The 22,018-nt window shown below is 45.2% G+C and overlaps 1 protein-coding gene and 1 long non-coding RNA gene across 4 annotated transcripts; both read right to left on the bottom strand.

Moving 5' to 3' along the window:
* Positions 1-3,961: 3,961 nt before the first annotated feature.
* LOC137899876 (uncharacterized) lies at positions 3,962-6,968 on the bottom strand. The gene is made up of 3 exons (XR_011105654.1): positions 6,702-6,968; positions 4,706-4,760; positions 3,962-4,621 (listed from the first exon to the last, which is right to left on the bottom strand). It is a non-coding gene; the product is annotated as an uncharacterized lncRNA (long non-coding RNA).
* A 7,068-nt stretch (positions 6,969-14,036) lies between these two features.
* Positions 14,037-18,096, bottom strand: fam20b (FAM20B glycosaminoglycan xylosylkinase). 3 transcript variants are annotated; one of them, XM_068743662.1, is made up of 9 exons: positions 17,968-18,096; positions 17,629-17,876; positions 17,468-17,554; positions 17,275-17,384; positions 16,493-16,664; positions 15,723-15,914; positions 15,117-15,176; positions 14,774-15,027; positions 14,037-14,600 (listed from the first exon to the last, which is right to left on the bottom strand). In XM_068743662.1, the coding sequence occupies exons 1-8, from the start codon at positions 18,094-18,096 to the stop codon at positions 14,796-14,798; spliced, it is 1,230 nt and encodes a 409-aa protein (XP_068599763.1). In that variant the 3' UTR covers positions 14,037-14,600; positions 14,774-14,795. The 3 variants fall into 3 exon arrangements, with proteins under 3 accessions (XP_068599763.1, XP_068599764.1, XP_068599762.1); XM_068743663.1 differs by having other exon boundaries at positions 14,037-14,555; XM_068743661.1 differs by having other exon boundaries at positions 14,037-15,027.
* Positions 18,097-22,018: the final 3,922 nt, after the last annotated feature.

Below are 22,018 nucleotides of genomic sequence, written 5' to 3'. Positions count from 1 at the left end.
GGTGGCTTTTGGGGCGGGGAAAAGGTGAGGAGGAGGATCTCAGTTAATGTGCAGATGCAGGATATATATTTCAGTGCAGTACATTCAGGTCTGTGTTCTATTCGTGTTTCTGTAGGTTTCTTGGGATGAAAATGTGGACTTAAAATCTGCATCTGCAAGAATTGTATGCAATATTGAATATTTGTGATGATATAAAGAATGCTTAAAGTTTAACACTCTAAAAGTCTTTCTTTTTCTGCTTCAATCAGACCGTGGTCTATATTTTCATGAGATCCGATTGCTAACAAACAGACAAACAGGTAAACAGATAAACGCCGTCAAAAACAGAGCCTCCTTGTTGGAGGTAATAAATAAATGAAGTTATGGTTTTATATGTGAAGGTGCCCTATTTATCATTTGCAATAAATTCTAACACTCACCATGCAGTTTATGCTTTTACCACCAGAGAACGCCAAAATATTATTTATACTATATCAGCAACGGGTTACCCAGAGATACAGCACAGTGACGTCAACGTGTTTCATCATCAGAGGAACCCCTGTGTCATTAATGGTTGCTTTTCGTTATCCAAGAGAAAATCCATTGTGATAAACGATGTACAGTTTACAATTTAGGATTATTTTGTTGTTTATTCAAGGCCAAACAAATGTTTACTGGTAAACATATTGCTGTTTTGTTAATAGTTTGTAAATTGTTGATCTGAACAAAACGCAAACCCTGCTAAATGTAACTTCTTTAGGCTTTCAACATGGATTTCTTCTTTGATAATGACACTGCATATTTCTTCCAAAGAAAAGTCACAGGGCAGAATCCAATTGTTCAGGCGACTGCACCAACAAAATAAAAAGGGGGGGCGGGGGGTCCACCAGTAGCTCTTAGTTTAGTCAGCACATGCATTCCTGGAATTGAAAAGTATAAATTAAATCTCTAAAGTTTAAAGCATTCTCAGCTACCAGCAGAGCACAGCTCTGTGAGTCTGTTAAGGAAAGGCGAAGAACAGCATGGCCAGCGGAAGACAAACGGCCCACTCGTGATGCTCTCTCGCTCTCTCTAGCTCGTTCTCCTGTGGTATCCCCCTGACGCTATCCTCTCTGGTGCATGTACAGGTTCACAATGACTCTAGCAGCAGCAGAAACCTGCTCCACATTGCTCCCACTCCCCACCACCATCACACTCACCGTATATAGGAGCACAGTACCGAAAAGAAAAGAAAGAGTAGGTGTATTGTCCAAGAAATGTGCCCGTCTTCTCCCTGTGTGAATGAAATGGAAACGCTGACTTTACCAGAAATGTGGGCTGCAGACCACAGATCGTATCAACAACTGTATCAGCAGCTTTTACTTTTAGGTTAGACGCATGCAGAGAAGATCACCACAAACTTGACATCATGGCTCGGACATTATATGTGTGTGTGTGTGTGTGTGTAGGTGTAGGTGTGTGTGTGTGTGTGTGTGTGTAGGTGTGTGTGTGTGTGGGTGTGTTTTGACTGAGAGTATGAATGGACCGATTTATTTATTCAGCATCAGTTATGCAGGAAACCAGTTGACCCGTGTGGTCTGAGGGGATGTTTGTATGCCACAGTGGGAAACAGACCAGTGACATTTCCACATGTACATGAAATACACAAGTAAAGGAAATTAATGAACGAATGTAGGCGAGCTCTGCAAGCGCACACACACACACACACTGTGAAGGTGAAGGGCAACCTGATGGAATGTGGTGTATATGGAAGAATTTATGGTTTAGTGACGTACAGATGAACACCGCAGACAAATACACCAAAAGGGGAACAACTGTCCCCGTTTTCCATTTATAGGCTCAGATTGCACATTATTGTTCTTCGCAAGAAGCGGTGTTTTAACGCCACCACGTACACATGGATAACACGTATTAGGCTGTAGAATGTGTCCGGTGGTCACAGTCTATTCTTTTTTTAAGTTTGTTCTCGTTCATGTATAATTAAAGCATATTACGGTAAATTGAAATGTGGATTTGGGCAAAATAGTCCTGCAGTCCTAAAATAGCATTATTGTTGTTAAAATGTCACTTTAAAATATTCCCATCAGTCAGCTTCCCTTGTCTGTTGCCGTCCGTAGCTGTGCATTGACTAACAGATCTGGCTCACTGCGACAAGTCTGGCAAGATTCTGAAGCCAGTAAACTATTTTGAAAGCGACACTCCCTTTTTAGGTACTCCCACCTTAAAGGAAACACAAGCCTGCGCTGCCAGCTCCTGTTTGAATGGGCAAGCGTCGCTTCTAAATATCCCCACTCTGATGTAACCTGCTTGTATGGGTCGCAATCTCACTTTAATCTCACTCACTGCAACGCTACCGATTAGAACCCCATTTCCTGCGCCCACCAACAACTATTTCCTTGTTTTTATTTTAATTAATCTCAAAGATTGTTTTTGCAACCATAAACACCATAGTTCCAAAAATTCCAAGATACCTAAAAGTCAACGCTACAAATAGTATCCAGTCTCTCTTTTGCTCCTTCTGAGGGCATGAATGTGTTTATTCAAAGTGTCCGTCTGCAGGAAGGGCCCCGGCGTTGCGTTACTTGAAGAACAAGCATGAGGACGACCCAGACTAATGAAGTTATATCAGCTTTTATACTCACTGCTGCGTCATGCAGCAAGCCTCATTGTGACAACATTACTTTAGACATCAATCCGCAAAGAAACAGATCATAAAATATTTCATTGCTTTGCTGCCTGCAGGGTGTTCAGGCTGGGAATGTCACAGGCACATCTCATAGTGGGGACAGTTTTTGGTACATTCAATACTTGCTTCCATACTTTCAGTCCCATCACCACCCCAGCATCCACCTGCAAGCTCGAATTGAGGGCTCAAGATATTTCCAATCTCTCTCCAATATCCTCACACAAACACATGGATGGAGAGAGATGAGTTGTTGCATGTTCCCAATGCCAAAAGTAAGGTGCCAACATTTAATTTACCGGTACTGTCGTCACAGAGGGAAACCCCAGATTTAGCAGAGAGTGCTATACAGTACTAAATATGAAATGTTTTTATGACAGTTAATGATCAGTGACTTGGTGAATGGGTGGAGCCCATTACGTTAGAATGTGACAGAAACCTCCACGCAAAATGAATTGTTTTGATGTTGGACTTATAAAAGCTTTTTTTTTATCTTGTGTTGATTTTGTCCTGATGAAGCAATACTTGTGTGTAGCGTGTGGGTGGAGGCGTTAGGCCCGGGGACTCAAGGAGGAAGTGAAAGGTTTCAGACTTTCTGTTGTAATGATGATGCCATCTGACTTTTCCTCAGGTAAACTTTCACGTCTTACTTTAACAAACAATTTGTGTCAGAAAGTAGGGCAGTGTTTCAGCCCAACAACAGAGTCATGCAGGAAACAATCTGAGAGGTTTGCCTTTAATTTGTAGAATAATAAGTTCAGTATGTTTGCTTTTCTTTTTTTAATATAGATTGTTGTTTGGACGGCTTTCTTAATGCATATTTCACTTCATGATTTATTGACGTTAAAAAGACGTAGCTGCTCTCGCCATATTGAGACTGAATGAAACATTAAAGCTTGAGATTAAAACATAGAAAATATATTTACAACTCGTTCGTTTTGAAGTTGGATAATCATACAAACACTGACCTACAATCAATATATTAGGCGCTAAAAAGATATTAAAATGACATTGCAAGCACATTAAAAAAAAAGGAGCTTTGGCATATTAAGGGTTAAAGTGCAAGGATCAGAGTCCAATGGGTTTCTCAGTAGCAGAAAACTTGATAGCAAATATATTGGCCCGCAAAGCCCGTTTGACAGATATCAATAAAACGATCTTTATTAAGGACCGGTGACTTCCTTTGCGGATTCCCTCCGCTGCTCTAATTAAGGCGTGACTGAGTGTGCACGGTTGCTTGTTGATCAATTGTCTCCAGCCCTCCCACAACCCTGCAAAGGAAACGCAGAATAGATAAAGGATTGATAAACGTTTTTATTGTGTGTGCAATTTACATGTTGCAGGGGCGAAGGGCATGAAATATAGTAGGCTACTTAAATGAATAAAATCCATTCTCAAACTACGTTATCAGGTTTGATACTTGTGCTACGAAAGGATAGCGATGGAGCATCCAAGAACAAATCTGCACAACTCAAGGCAAAATAATCATCCTTAGGGATTATAGAATACGTTCTGACATTTTATTTGTTCATTGCAGTAGTTTGTACAAGATGACATCAACATTGAAAGACCATTTGTTGTCGTGTTGTTAATCGTGAAAAAGAATGCAGGAAGCAGGTTTGTGTTTGTAGTGAGCTTTGAGTTCTGTTTACATTTGTAGAAACTGTCGGAAGTGATTTCAGTCCGTGCTGAGTTCATACAGAATGAACATGCTGTCTTTGCAGATGGAGTTGAAGTAGATTCTTATTCTTAAATCCTTGAACACCGTAATTTTATTTGAAAAGAAGATCTCCGTCATGTTTGCTTGCTTCCTTTGGATGGTTACGTTCTTTCCATTCCGTTCTTGCATGAGCGAAACCTCCTCGCTGGGAATGTCTGCGAACTTTACCCAACCGTAGATTAAGTAGGTTGCAGCTTTATCTACAGTGAAGATGTCGTATCCTTCCTTCCCATCACTCACTAGAAAGACAAGGACGCATTTACCATCAGTACACAGGAAATGAACACCAGTAATTAGTTTGGGGGAATAGAATTGATACATACCGTTTAGCTTCTTGACAATGACGGTTTTTGGTGTCTCATTCAATGGCGAAGCATCCTGCAGACACACAAAGAGGTTATAGACGCATGCACACATCCAGATAGAGCAGTGATAGAGAGAGTTACATCCCGTTGAGTTTCTCACCTGTTTGCAGGATTGCATGAACATAAAAACATGCACGACAAAAAACCCCACTAGTGCAACAATAACTAATCCCAACACTGTTCCGAGAGCAACAACATATTTGCAGCTGCAACGGCGGTCCATAAGTGAACCTCTGGACAGATGAACTACGTCTGATCCGTCCATCACCACCATGAGCTTCACCAGTGTCTCCTCCTGTCCTGCTTGATGTCTGTCCATAATTCACTCTAATGTTCGTGGAGACTTTGTGCTCTTAATATAGTCTAGATCTTCCCACTCATATAGTGATAAAGCCTTGCACAAGTTACCACCCACACTCCTAGAAATAAACAGGGACAATTGAGGGAAGCCCTTGACGCCCACACACCAAAACTGTTGTTCCTGAACTGCTTCTCTGTCAGAGATCACACCTGGATTTGCAAAACTATTATATCTGCCAAATTGGCTTGCGAAAACTCACGTGGCAATGAAAGTGGGTGTGCGTGCGTGATTAACATTCTGCAGAAACAGAAATGCTCACACCGCTGAGGTCAAAAGACATCGTGGTATTTGGTGAGACATTGGTAAAAGAAACCTAAAAAAAATGGACCTACATTTAAAAACAATGATATACATTTAAGTGTGCACTGTGTTTGGAATATTTTCACCACAAGTCATTCTACCTATCTCTAAGCAACAAATCGGTGTTTTCTGTGATGGACTGATTCTGTCAAGCCCGTTTGTGTCGATGAGCGTGTCTGCTGTACGTGCACAGGCCAGCGCTGCGCTGCCCTGAAGGCTGCTCATCATGCAGGCAAAGCACGAATGAAGCTCTGACTCCGCTGAACTCTCATCTCCAGGGTCTGCCTGTTATGATTGGAGCTTTTTTTCATTCTTACCACTTGAAGACATTTGATGCTCCTTTTCAAGCACTGTATAATTTATTATTGCTATTTTTGTGTACATGAACTTTGGTGGTTGTTTGGACATATTTGTTGGTGTTTTTTTTTTCTTGTACACAAAAAGGTATAAGTTTGTTTTGTTAATTTTTATTCTGCTTGAAACAAATTAATTAATAAATAAATAAAAATAAATAAATAAAATGCGTGCAGCACTATTCTCAACACGGCAGCGCCAGGCTGATACTGCAGCACTTTCAAATCCAGATGTGCGCTTTGCTTCTATTCATGAAACCAGTTTCACTCAAATGCAGGGGTGGCAAAACACGTAAAACGAGATGCCGAATGAAACGTGAAAGTGGAGTTAGCTTTCTCTCTCGGTCAGCGTTTCAGTCCACGTGCTGAGCTCGAGGCGACTCGACGGAATTTCCTTCATGAGAGAAACTGCTTTCCGTTGCGTCACTGTCCCGCCCACGTCTGCAGAGCCGTTTCACGCAGTCCTGTCTGCTGCCAAGTTTGCGACACGTTTCTTATCTCTTCGGAGAGACGTGTGTGCTCGCCTCCGTTCAAACACGCTGCTTTGCCTCGGGACTCGCCGGTGGTTGAGGGAAGATTGAACTGTCGACCGAAGTGTTGCAATGTTATGACTATTGCTACAAGAGCTGCGGCAATGCATTACGTTAAGCTCCAACGCGACCCCGCGCGAAACGCAGAGGGCTGGTGTGTGTTGGAGTCTATTCCACTTAACGATGGGGTCGCTCCCCTGCGCTTTCGGGTCACTGTTGTTCCGGACTACGTGTCAAACAGCAGTGCAGGGTACCCGGGCTCCTCGGAGTCCCTGGGAGGGGTACTGTATTGTGGTCTTACTGGGCAGTGGTCCCCAACCTTTTTCCTGCCACGGACCGGTTTCATGCCGTGATTTTGTTTCGCGGACCGGGGGGGTATAAATAAATATTTAATATCAATATCTACTCACCATAAATTGTGGTCCCAATAATTACTTCTGTCCTTCACGGTTTTTTGTTTCATAAATTCCACATTCTTGTTTTTTAATCCGGGTTCTTGGTCTCTGTGCCGAAGCAGGTTTTAACCCTTCATTGCTCGTTAACGGAGCCAGTCAGCTGTTAATACCCGAGTTTAAGTCTTAGTCCCGGTTTCTCTTCTTGGAGGTCGTCGGCGCCCCTTCTTCCTCCCCAGTTGGACTTTTTTCCTCGGTAAAGAAGCTCTCCAAATACTTTTGTTTCTTTTTATTAATTTTCGCGAGTTCATGGCTGTTTTTTTTCGCAACGTATCAAGACGCGATTGTTACGTTGGAGAAAATCCGGCCGTTTTTCAAAATAAAACACCTTTTAGACGCTAATAATCGATACAACGGAAATTGTATCCATTAGTTGTTCTTTCTTTGCGGCCCGGTAACAAATGCCTCACGGACCGGTACCGGGCCGCGGCCCGGTGGTTGGGGACCCCTGCTACTGGGGACTCCGTTTCTCTTCGGGGGGGGGGGGGTGCAAGCGAGTGGGATGAGGATCAACACCTCCAAATCCGAGGGCATGGTTCTCAACCGGAAACAGGTGGTTTGACCCAAGTGGAGGAGTCCAAGTATCTTGGGGTCTTGTTCGTGGGCGAGGGGAAGGATGGAGCGTGAGATGGACAGACGGATCGGTGCAGCAGCTGCGGTCTGAAAGGCAAAGCTCTCGATTCTCCGGTCAGGCTACATTCCTACTCACACCACCGAATTATCCGGATCGGATACAGAATGCCGATACTGTCGTGATCCTGATTTTCCCATTTACTTATATAATGGAGGCTTTAAAAATATATATATATGTCTTGTAAAATATGCATTCAGTTCACTCGCCGAAAAATCACAGTCATAAAGGGGTCCGCTATGCACCATCAGGAAAAAGATATTCTGGATCTGATCCAGAATGAGGTCAGGAAAAAATATTACATTTAAACATTGAAACTGAGGGTTGCTATGGTGACTTCTGCTGCAGGTTGATTTCTGCCCCTGCACAGCTGCGGAGGCATCCTTGAACTGAACGAGACACACCTGTTGCACATCTCACCTGATCAGCTGCTGCCTCTCTGGACAGTTCTCTGCCAGAACATCCTCTCTGTTTCCTCAGTATATTTCAGGCTCTCCGTTCTATGTGTCATCCCGTAGTCTCTAGTTCTGTCTTTATTGCCTGAGGAAACAGATCCAGTTGACATCGGGGTAAATGTTTACAACAAAACAATTTTGTTTGTGGACCCTTTCAATGATATCTCGCTGATTACCTCCACAAATGAGGTTCTGTTTCTGCTGGTCTTTACCAAGAGTCAAGACACTGTGGAATTAGTCTAAAGCGCACCTGTGCAATAATCATGCTGTCTAAACAGCATCTTGGCATGCCACACCTGTCAGGTGGATGGATTAGCTCAGCCCAGGAGCGCTAGCACAGATCTAAACACGTTTGTGAACCAAATTTGAGAGAAAAAGGCCATAGAAGAAGTCTTAGCTCTTTGATTTCAACTCATGTCAGTGAAGTTTAAAACAGATGTTGCGTAACTTGCAGGCGATTCTCACGTTCACACTCCTGCCAAAAATAAATCCCGGAGTGTCGTAAGTGCCGTCACTGTTCCAGCGTACGGTCCTTGTTCCTGATACCAAAATAGGAAACAAGTAATTCTTGTACAAAGCATCCCCGTGTCTTCATGGTAGTCTGAATGCATCCTGTAGAGCGCGTGAACGAAAAGGAGTTCTATTATTAGAAATGACGAAACCAACCCGAAGCCCATGCTGAGGTGAACAACTTTCACCTCTTCTTTTATTTGAGAGTATGCATAATATATGACCCAGACATTACGTTTATGTTGTTCAGCCTTCCAGCTGTGGAAATGCACAAACCAGCAAATCCTCGCGGCGGGATGTTGTTGTGTGACGTGAAAGTATTTTCTTCCAATCACTTTCACTTTCGGGTGAAACTGTGGCCTCTTAGAGCCAAAGAGAGAAAGAGCCAAGGGACAAGAAGGAAAACAAAGAGGTGAATCTCATTTTATTCCTGTTTATGACCAGTGTCGAGCTGCATGAGGAAGCGGCACAGCAGATCCTGTGGGCGGGGGGATTCCTGTCATGCATTTATTAAGCTGACAAAGCTCCTCCATGGAAAAAGATTCTGCACAGTGCCCAATGTATTAAATATTATAGGCTATTTATGATGAAATATAAATGATTAATTTAAAATTGAAACATGCATTTATTTAAAACTCAAACCAGCAAATTTAAACAATTTGGACATTGTCAACAGCCGAGAAATGTCTGTATTGTGAATTACAAAAATAAAGTAGATCATATTTTACACTATACTTAAAAAATATAATCTTCATTGTCACAATGTTTCTTCAGTGGAAAAAAACTAAATCATTACTTCACTATTACAGTATACAGTACACAAGGAACCTCAGAGGCACCCAACAAAGGAATAAAAAGAAACACACACAAAGGTGTGGTGCCGTACGACATCGCAAAGAGCAAATACTCCTCTCTGGTCTTTTACTATGTTGTGTGGGAGGGGAGGACTGCAACATCAAACCTGCCTCAACCGTAAACAGACATGCAACACTCAGCGTGCCGGACACAGACTCCGACACAGCCAAAGGTCAGACAGGCCGGAGAGAGCGATCAATGCTCCAACGACAAATACATTCAGTCGGTGCCAGAGAGCTCGGAGGCGAGCGCAGTAACGGGCGCTCCTTTTGTAGCAGGCGTGTTTACAGCATGGACAATGAAAGAGAGAGAAAAAAGTGCCTTTGCATTACATTTCAAAGCGTTTTGATACATTCAAAAAGAAGCTTGTGAAATCAGAATTATTTGCAGCCATCCTGATGCTCGAGGGAACTGTGACGATCGTCAACAGCTTGTTGACAGACAAGCAATTTATTAGATATTCAGATGACTAATTGTAGAGGTTACAACATTTGCAGATGTTTCATGATGGGTGTTTATACCGGTAATTGTGTTGGACATTTTATTGACTCGGTGTCAACAGAATGAATATTGCAAATCTTTTGAATTTCTTTTTCTGATCCCCAAATTGTCGGGATGTCTCATTGACAGTTTCAGTAAGAGGGACAGAAGTCTCATTTGTGGAAGTATCGTGCCTTCAGTGTGAGTCCTGCATAGTGTCTCCTCTCCACTCTACCAGATCAGCTCCATTCCTCTGGACCTTTTCCCTCACGGAACTATTTGGTTGGGCCTCATCAGAATTCACACCGCCTGCCCAGCAGATAGTTCAGGCCCACGGTCACATTCCTGATTTTGAGCTTTTCTGAAGAGTAGAAGTGCAGACTGACTTCCTCGTTGGCCTTGAGGTAGGCTACACTTTGGTGCCCCCTGCAGACACCTTGTAAAGCGGTCAGGGTGAAAGAGATGATGGGAGTTTCCCTCCCCGCCACCTGCAGCTGCAGCATCCCCCGGCTCTCCCGTTGGCGCAGGCTCTTGTAACACACGTCCATGTATAAAATGTAGGGCCCGGTGCAGTTGACGTAGATCTTGTCCTTCCCGTCCAGCAGTCCCATCCTATTGCTGCTGCGAATTTCACCAAATTGCAGCGTGCGGTTGTGTGAGAACCCTGGTAGGTGAAGGAGCGATGGGACAACGGGTTAGAAAGTCAAATGTTGAATAAAATGAAAGATAAAGAGGAGATAAGAAAATAAAGGATGCATCTGCTGACTCACCTCCAATGACCACGAACTCTATGTGCACGTTATCTTCAAAGGTCTGTCGAGAAAAAGACACGCACGAGCATTAACGTTTGGCAGCTTTGTTCAGTGACCTTCTGGCTTTCCTCCTGCTTTCACTGCCATTATGACTCTCCCCATTATGAATGTGTCACATTGTTTTTTTTAAAGGTCATGCATCTGTGATGCCCTCGCAGGGTGTGAAAATAGGCAGGCTGACAGAAACCAACGAAAAGGCTCCCTTTCATGTTTGGTTAAAGAACCGGAGCAGCAAAAGCTTAAAGGTGGAATAACCAGGCAGAAAGAAAGAGAAATCAGGTTAAATGTGGAGAGATGACCGGATTTCCATTCCATCGCACTCGAGAAAACGTGAAGCGGATTTAACTGTGATTCTGGAAACAATGTCAGAAGACGACAAGAAGAAGGAAGTCATCTAAAGATTGTTCCTTCTGTGAATGATCCATGTGCATCCCGCCATCATTTGAAACACAAAGCTTAAGGACTTAGTGGTTCTCTCTATACTTTAGTCTAGATTTCCTAACCTTCATCGTGAGGAAGAGTGTCATTCCAAAATCACTGATTGGGTCAATATTATTATGATTATTAATCAAGATTGTTATATTTTTGATGGTGTTTGTCTGTTGGTTTGTATGAATGTTAGCAGGATTATGGACGGATACCTGTCTGGATACAAAAATCATAATAATACAGATTTTGCAATTTACTTATAATGGAAGCTTTTTCTAAAAAAAATTATATCTTGTAAAATGATGAGGGGAATGAGCTGCTTGGAGGAGGTCTGTGCTCTCTGAGTGCTTTTCTCGTTATTATTATTACTACAGTGAACATTATATGAATACTTGGTTAAAAAATCCATCCCAATGGAATAGCAGAAGCTCCTAATTAGTGATTGCACTTATCACCTTACAACCTGTGGTGCAGCAACGCTTCATCATGAAACTGACACGTGACCAACATCTGGTGAAAACAGATGTGAACAGCTCAGAAAAGTCACCCACACTAATCGGGTTTGAACTTATCCCGTCGCCAACAATCTGATTAGTGTAGAATCCGACTGAAATCGGCTCTCAGGCGTCAAAGAGAAAGAAGAAATGCAACATCTGGAAGGCTTGAGACACAGCAAACATCTGCCTGCGTGACCCCCCCCCCCCAATCACTGGATTTCAAAAGGTTTTTGGAACTTTTTTAAAACATCTTAGAATAGACAGATACATTCTTCGCGTCACGTTTCACGGCTCACTCACCCTCTCTCGCATGTCCCGGTAAACCTCCCGGTAAACGTAAAGCGTGACCAACAGACACGCGCCCACCAGCAGGTTCTGGAAGGCGACGACCACCGCGAGCTTCCCGGCGCGCTTGTCCCGGCGGACCCCTCGACCTCCCTCAGCATCCATCGCGCTCCGCGCCACCAGAGCTCTGCGCGCTTTGCGTGCAGCGGAGACGCTTTTAACGCGAGTGGGTCGGTGAAGGAGGGGGATGACTGGAAAGTTCAATTGTCTGCTTGTGCGTTGGTGGGGGGGCTTGAAATTCGCGCGCGCACACACACACACACACACACACACACACAAAAGATGGAGTGAAACTAGCGCACGGGCAGCTGATTGGTCGATTGCAGTGCGCGGCGGAGATGATGGTCCACAAACACAAAGGGAAACGTCCCACATCACGCAGCCCACGCGTGTATGCGGAGATAGTCGTTCATCACCACTTATTGTCCTTAACGACTGTAACAAATAATAATGCGACGGACGAAGTGGGTGGGGGGTTTAAGGGATTTAAGGGAAAATGAGCCACAATTTATTTCAAGGAAAACAACGTTTTCATTTGGAAAATAAAATAATTGTAATTGATTACAATAAATGAAATAAATATTAAAACATTTCATTCTAATAAGGGAGTAAATAAATAATGGATAAACACCATTTGATTTCGTGCGTTCATATCCCGGGTGATGTGTGCCTTAGATGATGCTTTGTGGATAAAACAGCCAACACAAATTCTACTATAGGGATGCCCATTGTCTGTCGTGTGGATTAAAAATAATTTTACTTACTAGTACTTTTTCATTTGTGTTCTGCTTCTAAACCCTGGATCATTAAAAGTGAGGCAAACTTAAGAATAAAACATATATTGATGTAAAAAATAAAGAAATCAGAAAGTGTAAGGCATGATAGCACCTATAGAATTAGTGCAACACATTCTGAAGATAGACGCATGCCCCGACATGCTCAACACATTAAAAGTTGAGCCTTTCATCAAAGTTTCAGTGTTTTGGTCCACGTCTCGAGCAAAACACCCGACAGACCAGGTGCAGTCTGTTTCACACAAACACACGGAGGTCAGATACGACCACAAGACAAAGCAGGGTGATGCATCTGCATATACAGATGGGTTCCATCTTCAGTTTCCCCTCTGTGGTTGCAGGTGGAACAACATTCACTCACGGCAGCCATGATCACCACTGCAGGGCGAGATCCTGCGGTGAAGGGTGGTCTGGCACAGAAGCACAGGAGCACCTACACTTTCTTTTCTGCATATTTGTCACACAGAAATGTTTTTCCGACAATCTACTTTTGCCCACAGACAACGATGACCTAAATGAATACAAAATGCAGTTTGGTATTTATGCTTGGGTCATCATTACATCCTGTGACAGCCTACAGCCAGGGCTTATACTGCCGACCCGCTGAATCAAGTATACTTAATTCTACCAGAAAATCCTGAGGGAGAATATCCAGCCATCAGGTCGTGATCTCAAGGTCAAATGCACTTTGGTAATGTAGCAAGACAATGATCCAAAAGCACAGGAAGTCTACCTCTGAGTGACTATAAAAAAAAAAAAACGACAACCAAAAGAAGGGTTGGACTGGCCTCCTCAAATTCCAGACTTGAATCCACCTGAGCTGCTGTGACATTAAACCGGCCGATGTGGCCGAATGAAAACTATTCTGAAAACTGGAGCCGAGGGTAAAAATTCATCCACAGTAATTTCATTTTTAAATCGAAGTGATTGTGATAACTTGAAACATTCAAGACAAGAAAAAAGCAGAAGAGATCAGTAACAAGTCAAACACCTTTCCAGCCCGAGGATCAGACGCTCCACTTTGCAGCTGCTCAATAAATCTGTGTTAAACATCTGGATGCTGCCACCTGACGCTCAACGGAAACCTCCTTCTCTGGTCATGACTTTATTTTGTCGTGATGAATCTGTGATCAGGCCTGTGCCCCAGCAGTGATCGCAGCTCTGATGGGGAATACATTTGGTGCACGAGAAGTGCTTCGAATCAGGAGAAATGAAAACCAATCTTGAAAGAATGTGAACGATAACTACTGATGGTAATCTAAATGTTAACGATAACCGCCATGCTTCTGATATGACCGGTAAACCCATCTCAGATCCAGCGTGACTAAGATAAAAACATCCGAGTGACTGAATGCCAGACTAAGTGAAAGTCCCTTCCTGCATGAACTCAATTCTTACCGTCGGACTGACACCTTTTCAAAACAGACTGTGCTAATTTTCCTTAAACAGATGTGACAAAGGAAGACAGAGACAAGATTTGATCGATCATAATTTAATGCTGAAGATGAACCCACCCACTTCAAGTCTGTCACGTCAGTAGCTTCTTTATTTTATGGCACAATATGGCACTCTTCCACACACACACGTACTCTTACGTATTTAATATTATTATCCACAACTTTATACTGCTTTAAGTCTATGTAAATACTTTGTTTAAATACACAATGATGAGGATCTGTTTCAGTACATTCTGTTTTCCTTTCAATAATAATAAAAAAAGAAAGAAACATCAGTTCTATAATGGATTTAAGTTATTTCAACAGGAATCTACTCATCGCAGCCTGAAATCGTCTTTCACCGATGCATTGTGGCTCATTTTCATCTTCCCTCTCGCCCCCTTTTAGTGCCTACGTTTCTCCACGCTCCGGCTTTCCTTATTGGCTGAGTCATAAGGAGAGGCCGGACAGGGACGGAGAATTTGGCACAAAGCAGGTGCGTCGTTTCAACCAGTAGTATCAGACGGAGTTCTTTCGGTAGATGCCGTCCCTAGAGCGTCCAACAGTCCTGAGAAAGCACATGAAAGAGACACCACTCTGGATCCAGTGGCTCCTTCACAAGAAGCACCGCAGGAGCGGCAAACATGTGAAGGACAAAGCGGGGAATAAATATACAGTCTTTGTCCCACCCTGTCCATTAATTTACTCACTCGGCACCGTTTTATTTGAACCTCATCCAGCTCCATTCTCCGTGTTCAGGAGGTCACATCCTGGTCGTTCACGTACCTCTGTGGTCCGTCCCGTGTTTCTAGGGATGAGGGAGGTTCATTCGGTCCTCTATCAGAGTGTTGTCTGAACCCTGTGCCTCCATACACTGCTTGACAGTAGCTATGATTCCAGACAGACGTCTGTCCAGAGCTGCGAGGTGTCTCTCGTCCAGGACGGGGTGGATGGGATCAAATCCCAGCGCCTGCCGCATTGCTGAGCTCAGTGCTCCGCTTCTCAGCAGGTTTAATCTGTTCCATGTGGAGACACGAATCCTGACAAAGACAGAAAACATTTATGTTGTAAAAAAAATAAAAATAAATACATGTCAATATAGGAAACATAGGATTGTGAGATTCCTTACATGCAGCATTGATAAAGTGGAGCAAGGATACTTCGCTCATCCAGAGCTGCGTTCCCAAAGCTGCACGCAGAAAGAAAGGACATAAAGTAGAGTAAAAACTAAAGGATAGACTAAAGCCGGAAGCCTGCGAGCACTGCTGTGGAGAGAATCATCAAAATGCATCAATGGCCACGACTGCAGCAGTCGAGACCGGCCTCGCCCACAAAAAAGGGGACAGAAACAATGTCGAACTGACTTCAAGCTTTCACCATTCTCACGCCGACAACCAGGACAACTAGTTTTTAATCTACCAGCGTCATCTGACTGTTCATGCTCGCTGCTGGAAGCTACCCGCCTATCTGCTTGTTGTGTGTTGGAGAATATTTGGACCATTTAAAGAGATAAGATTTTTGCATGTGTGTGTGTGTGTGTGTGTGTGTGTGTGTGTGAGGGTGGAGATATCTGCGAAGGTGTGTGATGAAAAGTGCTGCAAAAGATGCACTGAAATCAGTAACTTTTCACCCTGATGAAAACGAGGAGAAAAGAAAAATGCATGAATATCTCATCATCTACTTGATTTTATTTCACCTGAGAATATTAATTTGTGTTATTGTGTACTTCACTCACCTCTTTGCGTTGTCGAGGAGGATGACCATGCTGGCGCCACCGTCATCCTGGAAACTCTCATAGTGATGCCGATCGGCGTTTCCAATGAGATAATCGAAGACGGCCGTGTCGATGATGTCCAGCAGCCTCGGCCCGGCGTCGTACGGAGGCATCTTCTTCACCGCCTCGCAGTAGCTCTCGTCATACTCCCATCTAGGCGGTTTACACACACACACAGATTCATTTTGTGTTTTGCGTGAGCTTCGCGATCCGAAGCCGGGCGCGTTCCTTATTGAGCCGCGCACGCTGATGGGCGTCTTCAATTTGTCTCAGATGTCTCATCTTAAATTTGATAGAAATGCCTCCGGCATGTGATCAGAGGAGACGGTTTTAGGAGGTGCGCAGCGGGGAGCGTCATCGCCGCTCTGGCCTTCGTGCGTACTCAGCCTCGGCTCAGCGGGCAAAAAAAAAAAAGAAGCCGAGTCTAATTTGAAGTGAAATTCTGTCTAAAGTCACGCCTCAGTTATTCTGCAAAGTCAGCTTTCCTTCAGATTTCATGCCCACTGAGTGAACGAGAATCTCTACTCTACCCCCCCCCCCCCACCCCCACCCCCCTCTGGGAGCTGTTCTGCTGAAAGTGTAAGACGGTCCCTTTAACAACCACTGACCTAAAATACAGTCATTATGAGGCTCAGCGCAGCAACGTTTCCATTTACTTTGATAAACATCAACACAAACATTTCTGTCAAGTTACGGGAAAACTGATCGGCGGCATCAAAGTCAGCCCCCACCTGGCCAGCTTCCCCTCTCTGTAGGTGCGTCCCCAGGGATGCCGATGTCTCTGCAACGGCCAGACATCTGGCAGCCAGAGGGTTACAGACCCCTCGATTATCTCTCCCTCGGCACAGGCCGGCTCATTCTGCCGACAGTAATAACACTTTCCATAGAAACACGTGTTATTACCTGCAGAGAGAGAGAGAGAGAGAATCAGAACGTCAGCATCTCTGTTTTGTCCTTGCACTGAAGACAGAAGAACGCCGTAGAAGAATAGTTTGATGAGAGGCGAAACGCCTTCACCCAAACTTAAACAAGTCCAGTCGATTCTTCCTTTCTGCTCCTCGTGACTCATCGTGACATCGATGATGTCATCTGGGTCATTTTCTTGCCCTTCATAAAACCGCATAAGGTACAAAAGTACTTTTTGTTGGTTCGCCCTCACTCCTTTGGACGGGTAAATAACCTTTTACTGCAGGAGTTCCCGTTGGGCAGAGGTCGAGCGTTTGTTTTACTCAGGGAGCGTATAACAATATATCAATCTAGTCGGCTGAATAGCATGAAAAGATCTTCTTGTATCAATATTGTTACACGACTATATCAACTTTGCGGCATCGCCCTCTAAACAAACAGGACTTTGCTCCATCTGGAGCTACAAGGTGACCAAGAAAGCAGGAAACCGGATGAGAAGAAAAGGACCCAAATCCAGAATAGAAGACTGACATTAAAAACGGGAGATAATGAAACAAAAAGACAGGAAAATCACTGAACATCCAAAAAACACAAACTTCTAACTGACCCTGCATGAGGAAAGTATTCAGCAGCTGGTCAGTGGCCACGGGTTTAATCTCTGTCCGCAGGTTGATGCGCCTCCCGACCACTAGGGGCGCTCTCCTGAACCCCAGGATCCTGAGCAGACGACAGACAGACAGCCAGCTATAACACATGGTTATTACACGGTAGTCGTGGTGAGCAGAGATCCGGCCAGGCACCTGTCCAGGTGGAACGCCGCCACCTCCGCGTTGTGTCGGTCGTAGCCCGCGTACGGCTCGCCTTCCACCACGTAGTCTCGGTTATATCTGGGGGGGGGGGGGCAGGAGTAGGTTAAAGCTGAGGGGGGGGGGCAGTCCCACCCTCGGCGCCCAGCGCTCACCGTTTGGGTTTGAACACCACTTTCTGCCCCCCCTCCAGCACCAGCAGGGCTTTGAGCTGCGTGCCCTTGTAGCCCAAGTCGGCCCTTTCTATCCTGGCGCCGCTGAGCGAGGTGAGCACTGCAGCCAGCTCGGGGGTCTCCTCGGGGCACACCTCCCGCGGGCCCACCCACTGGCTGGCTATCTCCCACGGCGACTGCAGGGTGTGCGTGAGGCGAGCTCCGCGGGACAGAGCGAGGCCGGCCTCCATCTGTTGGGTTACACCGATTCAGATTCACGCCGGACCCGAGTCCAACGGGATTCCTGCGTTTCATTCATAAACCCAAATACGGCGTGCTGACCTTGCGGAACGCTCTCAGGTCCCGCCGGTTGGCTGCCGAGCCCTCGCCGCCGTCCAGCAGGAAGATCTTGGCCAGGCCCAGCAGGAGGAGCACGGCGCACGCCACCACCATGCGCTGTTTGAGCTTCATCTCCCCCCCCCCCCCCCCCCCCCCCCCGATGTCGAGCGCGTCCCCCACAGCAATCCTCCCTCACCCCTGTTGCATGATCCTCGCAACTCGGGGGGGGGGAAGTCTTCTGCTCCTCTGTTCAGGAGCGCCGCCGCTTCTCTCTGGAAACTACAGTCTGTGTAAAAACAAAAGGCAGAAATGAAATGTGAGACGGCTGGAACTGAAGGGGCGGAGTTAAGATAAGATAAGCCTCGGAAAGGGAGCCGAGCAGGATGTAGAATGTACGGTCGACAACGACCGACTGATTCGCTGCCTCTCTCCCACATCTCCCTTCGGGGCAGTCGATGACCCGGTTCTGGGGCAGAGCGGCGTCCGGCCCGGCATCAGGGCGGCACGGGCCCATCTACCGAGGACGTTATATATTTATACATGAACGAATATTGCATGTACTGCTAACCTGTCAGTCACTCTCGCCTATCATTAGCCTCATAGAGGGGAGGGACGACGACAAGCAACTTGAAAATAAGAGAAGTTATCGTCTGAAGTAACTTTTTAATAACAGGTGAGATGCTGTTAATTTACTATGAAGTAGAATCCACCACAAGCAACGTCCCCTCTAAGGTGCGCTTGTGCGTAATTACGCACAGCTGATACGGTCTTTGCGCACAAAAACAAAAACAAAAAATGCAACCTAAATTGAAAATAACATAAACAGGTAAAGATTCATTCCGTGCTATTCTCCACTGTGCGTCAGTGAGTGTCCGGTGACTGGCTGCTCCAGCTAATGATGAGATCCACATGTTTTTACGCAGCTAATAGACGCCATTGTAAACGGAGTTCCAGAACTCTCGCGGGACCACAGAACACACATCCTTTGCTTGTTGATTTTATCTGTTTTATTTGTTGATTTTTATCTATTGTTTTTATGTTATTTATTTTTATTGTGCACTTTGAGATTTGCTTTCACATGTAAAGTGCGTTTAAAATAAAATGTATTATGTTGCTGCTCAAAGAGGGACTGCTCAGGGAGTTTGTGTGTTTAGAGGGATTAGAGGGAGGAACACTGATCAGGAGTGATAATTGATCTCACGTCCTCCGAGTCCATCCGGACTGTCCCCATCGTGTTTACAAAGCCCCGCGTCTGACATTAAACATCACGGGCACGCACAAGAGGAGAGATGAAAGGCGGAACGCGTCACGCCGGCTCCGTGTTTTTAATCAAGCCCGAGACCTGCCACGTTGAACGGATACGAAACGTAACGCGGCAGCTCCATCACCGGAGCCACGCAGCCGGTCGCTCCGGACACACAATCGGTCTTTCATGGTGTCGCCCCCCCCCCCCCCCCAAAGGGCGCAGGATCCACCAGAAATGTCTCCGCTGCGCCACTAACTCAGAACATTCCAGCCGACATAGCCCCTGCGCGGCTATAACAGGCGACATTGTCTGTGGCCGCAGCGCTGACGCGGCTTCCAGCCGTCCCGACACCTTGCTATCGGTGTTAGCCACAGCGGCTAGCCGCGTCGGCTGTTGTTCTTACGAGCCCTGCAGTCAAGCCAACTTACCTTAAAGGTAATGCGTCTTTCATCGCGCGTAAAGGCGCGCAAAGCGAAGATAAAGTCCGCCCATTTTGACGATAACGGCAGCGAAAAACGCGCCTCTGCTACAAATGACGATGATTTACCATTTTCTAATTCACCCCGATCGCTTCCTCTCATCCGCCTCGTTCCTCTCCTCTGGCCTCCTTTTACGCGCGGCTCGTCGCCATCAGGCGGCGGTGTTGAGCCACGCGTGCGTCATTTAAATTGCCACGGAACAACTAGAACAAATGATTTGTTTTGAACTGTAGTTCAGAACGTATAGCTCTTTGCTCTCTCCACACGTGCATCCAAACGAAACTCAGTTTCAGGTTTACATTATATATTGTTTTTACAAATAAGAAAGTTCGCCTCTGTTGTTTGACGTTAACCTATACCGGTATGCCGTTGCTTCGTAATTCAACGTGTCTTTACGCTTGGGAGTTCTTGCAATCGGCGGAAGATGTTCTCGGTCAAGGATCGCCACTGGCGCGTCAGCACTGTGTCGAGTGCGCATGCGTGGAACCCCGGATTGGTGCGTATCGCTTTAACAGAAACCCACGTGACCGACACGTGTCGTTCGGATGTGCCGCGACGAAAGGAAACAAAATGTATCGACCTGTTGCGGGTTCGCTGTCGCTGTGCCGACTGGACTTCCGCTTTGCTCCCATTCATGGATCGTTCTCGGAAATGTGTGAATGAATCCATTTTTAGTGTTATTTCATTTGATTGAACACTTTGGTTAACAAAATCCCGCATAAACATTTTAACTCTGAATTTTTGTTTACATACAAACTTGCTATAATTTAAATGCCAATTCTTGAGCATTTACACAAACAAGCAAAATGTGAACCCTTCACATGAACAACTTCACTCGGCAAACAAGGAACACACAGAAATGAATCCGTAGAAGTCAGGCAGCAGTTCTTGAATAACTGGTGGTCTTGCAAATGAAATGATTAAATTAGCTTCAAAAATTCAACCACAATTAAATAATTTTCGGTATGCAGTACAACCATTAAACAGGAAACACGGATTTCTAGTCATCTCTCGCCCCCTCTGACTGAAGCACACGCACAGCTTTCAACAGACCGGACATGAGACGGAGGTTTGGAGTAAAAAAAGGCCAGAGTGTTTATTGGTTCTTAGTCTTCACACCAGGCAGCACATCACTCAGCAATGAGGTCACAGCGCTCGCCACGATCATGACAGGCAGAGACAGACACGCAGGTAAAAGGTGAGGGTCATTTAAATGTCACCTTGAGTGACTTGAAGGTTATTGTTGTTGTTGGTAAACAGTGAATGATGCCTGCCCAATGTCTGTCTGGGAGGCACAGATTCACACCGATTCTTTCCTCCAATGAATCAGAGGGTCGACATGTCGTCAAACGACACTGAAAACACTTCCTCCGTCTGAACCCTTCGATCCCAACTATCGTCACCTTTAAACGGAACGAGTTCAGAGAGAAGATTCAGGCCCGACAGCAGGCAGGGCAAGTTCAACGGAAACACAACAGGATTTACAAGCATGTCATTGAATTTCTCTACGACCACCGACAATTGTCTGAAATGAGGAGAATCCTCCCCGCCATGTGTTTTTCTCCATCTTTTCCCAAAACAGATAATAGGGTCATCTTATGTTAGCGTGTGTATGATGGAAATCAAATCAAGAAATTAGTCCAGTAAAACCACAAGACACATGTGTTTCCGTTACTTTGACCATGCACTGTACGCAAACTACAATTCAATAAAATAAAAATAATGTAAACTGATTACAGAGAGGAACACTTCATACAAAGCAGTGAACGTGAACTATGTTTTTTCTGGAGGGAAAGATTGTTAAAGCCAAATTGATTCAAATAAAGACGACAAGAGTCCCTCAAGAAAGCTGCTTGAACTCGTAACTCAGGAAATCAACATTTCATGTCTTTTGCTCGCGTTGCCAACAGAGCAAAGGGAAATACGGCTGTTGCTTTTGTCTACAGCCGACAGCTCTACCTGCTTATTTGTCAGTATATTCCAAGTGATAATGGGTTCAGCGCATCAGAGTATGTATGTGGAGATAAACCAACCGCCGTCTGTGAATGAACACACGTAAACGGGGACTTAACTCCCGGCATAGCCTCAAACTCTCCTTCACACATTTCATTTCATTCATTTGCAGACCGTAACCACCAATCTGACAAACACCTGTGCAGACAGGCCTCTGCAGCACCTTCCGCTCAGGGATTGTGTGTGTGGACACGCGAGTACAGTGTCCGCCCACGTTGCATCTGCGCACGAGTTCTCCTTTTCCTCATGCTGGCGGTCAGTCACAGGACCGGCGCGCTCCTTTCTCCCGCTCCTCGACAACAAACTTGACTCCCCG

The sequence above is a fragment of the Brachionichthys hirsutus genome, chromosome 9 (genome assembly GCF_040956055.1).
Source record: "Brachionichthys hirsutus isolate HB-005 chromosome 9, CSIRO-AGI_Bhir_v1, whole genome shotgun sequence".
Taxonomy (NCBI): domain Eukaryota; kingdom Metazoa; phylum Chordata; class Actinopteri; order Lophiiformes; family Brachionichthyidae; genus Brachionichthys; species Brachionichthys hirsutus.
Note: the sequence above shows the minus strand (reverse complement) of the source record. Positions and strands in the feature narration are given on the sequence as shown.

Coding starts and splice junctions, on each gene's coding strand:
- fam20b (XM_068743661.1), bottom strand. CDS start 18,096: ATGAAGCTCAAACAGCGCATGGTGGTGGCGTGCGCCGTGCTCCTCCTG. Junction 15,915..16,492: donor AGAGAGGGGAAGCTGGCCAG/GTGGGGGCTGAC, acceptor TAAACCGCCTAG/ATGGGAGTATGACGAGAGCT. Junction 15,177..15,722: donor CTCCTCGACAACGCAAAGAG/GTGAGTGAAGTA, acceptor TTCTGCGTGCAG/CTTTGGGAACGCAGCTCTGG.